Genomic DNA, 3,338 nt, shown 5'->3' with positions numbered 1-3,338 from the left:
TAATAGCTGCTTCAAACTTCCCTTGAATTCAGTGACTGAAAATATTTCTTGAAGTAGGCTATAATACTTCATCTTCTTTGGGATCTATGGGGTCTAGAACAGGTGATTAAATTGGTGGACAAAGCTATTTTCTGTAACGTTGGCTTCAATTCTATCCAATTCTACTAGTTTCTGGATGTCTCGACATCCAATTCTAGAATTTAACCTATTGTCTGTGTTGACGGGACTTAAATCTTAATAAATCCTAATAAAGTAAAATACTAAGGATGTTGTAGAGACATTGGAGCATGTGTAGAATTATTGAAAACCAAAGTCGCATAAATGCAAGAAATTTTGTAGGACCTGTGGAGGCATCTATATCTCTACTTTTCTTTTCATTTTCAATGGATGGAAGGAAGGTTACGCTCTAACTATTTTGGGCCAAGGCCATTGCCAAAAAAATTATTGTTATATTCATTTAAGAAATAGTCAATTTATAAAACAAATTGTAACAAAATGTTTATGGATCACAAAAACTTGAATTTTTATAAAACAAAATATTTATGTTTCACAAAAACTTGAATTGAATTTTTATAAAAAAAAATGTTTATGGATCATGAAAACTTGAATTAAAAACAAAATTTTTGTTCAATTTTATATTTTTCAGCTTAATAATGTACTCAATTACTCAACTACCCTCTACCACTTTCGGAATGAATGCAATTAGGCATGGTTTCTGAAATAACAATTTTATCTGAGAGAGTGCATATTTCCCGTAAAAACAATTATTTATTAATATGTTGAGATGTGGGTCGTGGGAATAACTTTGACGAGGACTATAGGTTGCATTTGAGGATGGTATCTATGAAGGTGCATGTATCTTTTGTAGAATTCCCCTCTAGAATATTTGTCATATAACATTCCACAAAATTAGTCCAAAAACTTCCCTCCTCCACGAACTCGTTCAATGTCGTCACGGATTGATAATTCCAAAGGCAGTGCTCTCCTCCCAACACCCTAAAACTGAGAATGTGCTTCTCCTCCTCCAGAATCTCGAGGTGCTCAATGTTGTTCTTTGTTGGAAGCCCCAATACGACTTTGACTTCTGTGACACATCCCACCTTGACATTGGCAAGAGCTATTTCAACCTCTATAGCTCCATTAATACACCCCCTATGGACCACAGGGCACGGACACTCTGACATCTATTTAATTTTCAAGCAACACTTTCTGGTTAATACAACCTCTATAGCTCCATTAATACACCCCCTATGGACCACAGGGCACGGACACTCTGACATCTATTTAATTTTCAGGCAACACTTTCTGGTTAATAGTGATGGACATATGCATGATGCGATCATCCATCTCGTTGTTTGTATTGATGCCCATTGAAACGAGCGGCATGTGTATCATCGCATGTCGTGTATCGTATGCTATCCATTCCCCATACCATCTGATATTAATTGCCATGGAATGTTATCATACGAAATAAAATACATGAGCTCGATCGCTGATAAATACAAAATGGTGTATCAGGTGGAATACGTATCAATATTGTAACCATTAATGTCGTGTTATATGAATTTGAAAACACACTCAATATTCAAGTTTGAACTTGTAAACGCGCTCAATATTCAAGTTTCATCTCTAAGCCAGTGGTTTCACTTCACCAAAATTTGAATTGTATAATGGCGCTCCAGATTGGAATTTTGAATTTCAGAACCCGCGCTGCCATATTTTGTTGCCCTAATCGATTGGGTTAAGTTCCACTTTTGTTTGTTTGAAGGGAGACGGATCTCCGAGCACCATGGCAGTAGACACCATACAGATGGCGAGAGTGGGAATGAAGATAAGATCGGAAGAGGCGGCTGTGAAGACGAGGCGTCATCAGCAACTATGAAGGAAATACATTTTAGAGGCGTGAGGAAAACGCCATGGGGGAGATTCGCAGCCCAGATCGGAGACCCCTGGAAGAAAAGAAGAGTCTGGCTCGCCACTTTTGACACCGCAGAGGAGGCTGCCCGAGCCTACGATAATGCTGCTAGATACATCAGTCATTCAGATATATTATTAGATCACTCGCCAATATTAACAGAACTCTCGATTGGCGAAATTCTCTAAACAGGCGGGGCTTGGCTTTGAAAGAATCGGTGTTTCATAATATGGGGAGGTTTAATGGCTACAATACCATATCATTACACTTCGTTTTCTTAATCTGCTTGCTATTCATTAGTTTTCCTTTGGGAATTTCGGAGTTACGAGCTGGCGATTGCAAGAACGATACTGGTTATGCTCATGGAGGTAGGTTTGAGAGCAATTTGCACAGAGTTATGTATGATCTAGCTAACAATGCAGCAAATACGGGGTTTAACACCTTTTGGCATGGCCAGAACGCAGAAGACAAGGTGTATGGCCTCGTCCAGTGCAGAGACGACGCATCGCTAGAAGAATGCTCTAGCTGTGCACAGGAAGCGAGCATCGTACTTCAACAACTTTGCGAGAATGACATAGGCGGCCTAGTGTGGTTCGATGTGTGTTTCTTGCGCTATGATAATTTCAGTTTCTTTTCAGTCTTAGATGCCCATGTCGTTTCTATTCTCCAAAATCCCCAGAGAGCGAAGGACAATCCGGCTGTTTTTCAGAATGAGGTCATGAATCTACTTCGTCCTCTGACTGGTGAAAATTCCGATCTCGCAAGCAAGGGATTAGCTGCAGAATTCGCTACCTCCTCTTTCTCTGAAACGCACAGGGTTTTCGGTTTGGTGGAATGCTGGAGAGATTTGCCCATAGAACACTGCAAATCATGTTTGTTAATAGCGCTCAAAAATCTGTATCCTTTTATGGAAAAAGAAGGGGGCGAAGCGTTGTTAGGAAGTTGCAGAATTCGGTTCGAGACATACCCCTTCTCCACGTTATTTCCCAGCAACGCTACAGCGCATCAGAGTAATGTTTAATTATATGTATTTTTCTTTATTGTCGAAGTTCTGATTATCTCGGTTTGAGAACAACTTGAGTGCCCTGATTTCTCAGAAACATAAATGATCGTTTACGCTACAGGAAATTCTCCGAGAAATGTGGTCATTCTGTGCGGGTCTATTGCAGGCGTTTATTTTATATGTTAATGGTTTCCTAAAATCTCTAGATATTCAATTTACATTAAAAAGTTGGGTATGAGTTAAAAAAAATCTGGTTTCAAGAGAAAGAAAGTTCGACTTTTACTTCTAATTACTTAAAATTATTATTCATAAACAAAAATTCACAAATTTATTTTATATTATAAATATTTTAAAATTATTATTTATAAATAAAAACTCACAAATTCTATTTTATATTATATGTTTCTTAAAATTATTGTT

General features: G+C 38.0%; 1 protein-coding gene across 1 annotated transcript; it reads left to right on the top strand.

Annotated features, from left to right (window-relative positions):
- Positions 1 to 2,144: 2,144 nt before the first annotated feature.
- Positions 2,145 to 2,936, top strand: LOC149250384 (cysteine-rich repeat secretory protein 38-like). The gene has a single exon (XM_089453633.1). It carries the CDS (start codon positions 2,145 to 2,147, stop codon positions 2,934 to 2,936), a length of 792 nt encoding a protein of 263 aa, XP_089309759.1.
- Positions 2,937 to 3,338: the final 402 nt, after the last annotated feature.

Source organism: Pinus tabuliformis, chromosome 7 (assembly GCF_031772625.1).
Source record: "Pinus tabuliformis cultivar Carrire ecotype Pingquan chromosome 7, CPIR1, whole genome shotgun sequence".
Lineage (NCBI taxonomy): Eukaryota > Viridiplantae > Streptophyta > Pinopsida > Pinales > Pinaceae > Pinus > Pinus tabuliformis.
The sequence above is the reverse complement of the archived record's forward strand: the minus strand, read 5'-3'. Positions and strand labels throughout refer to the sequence as shown.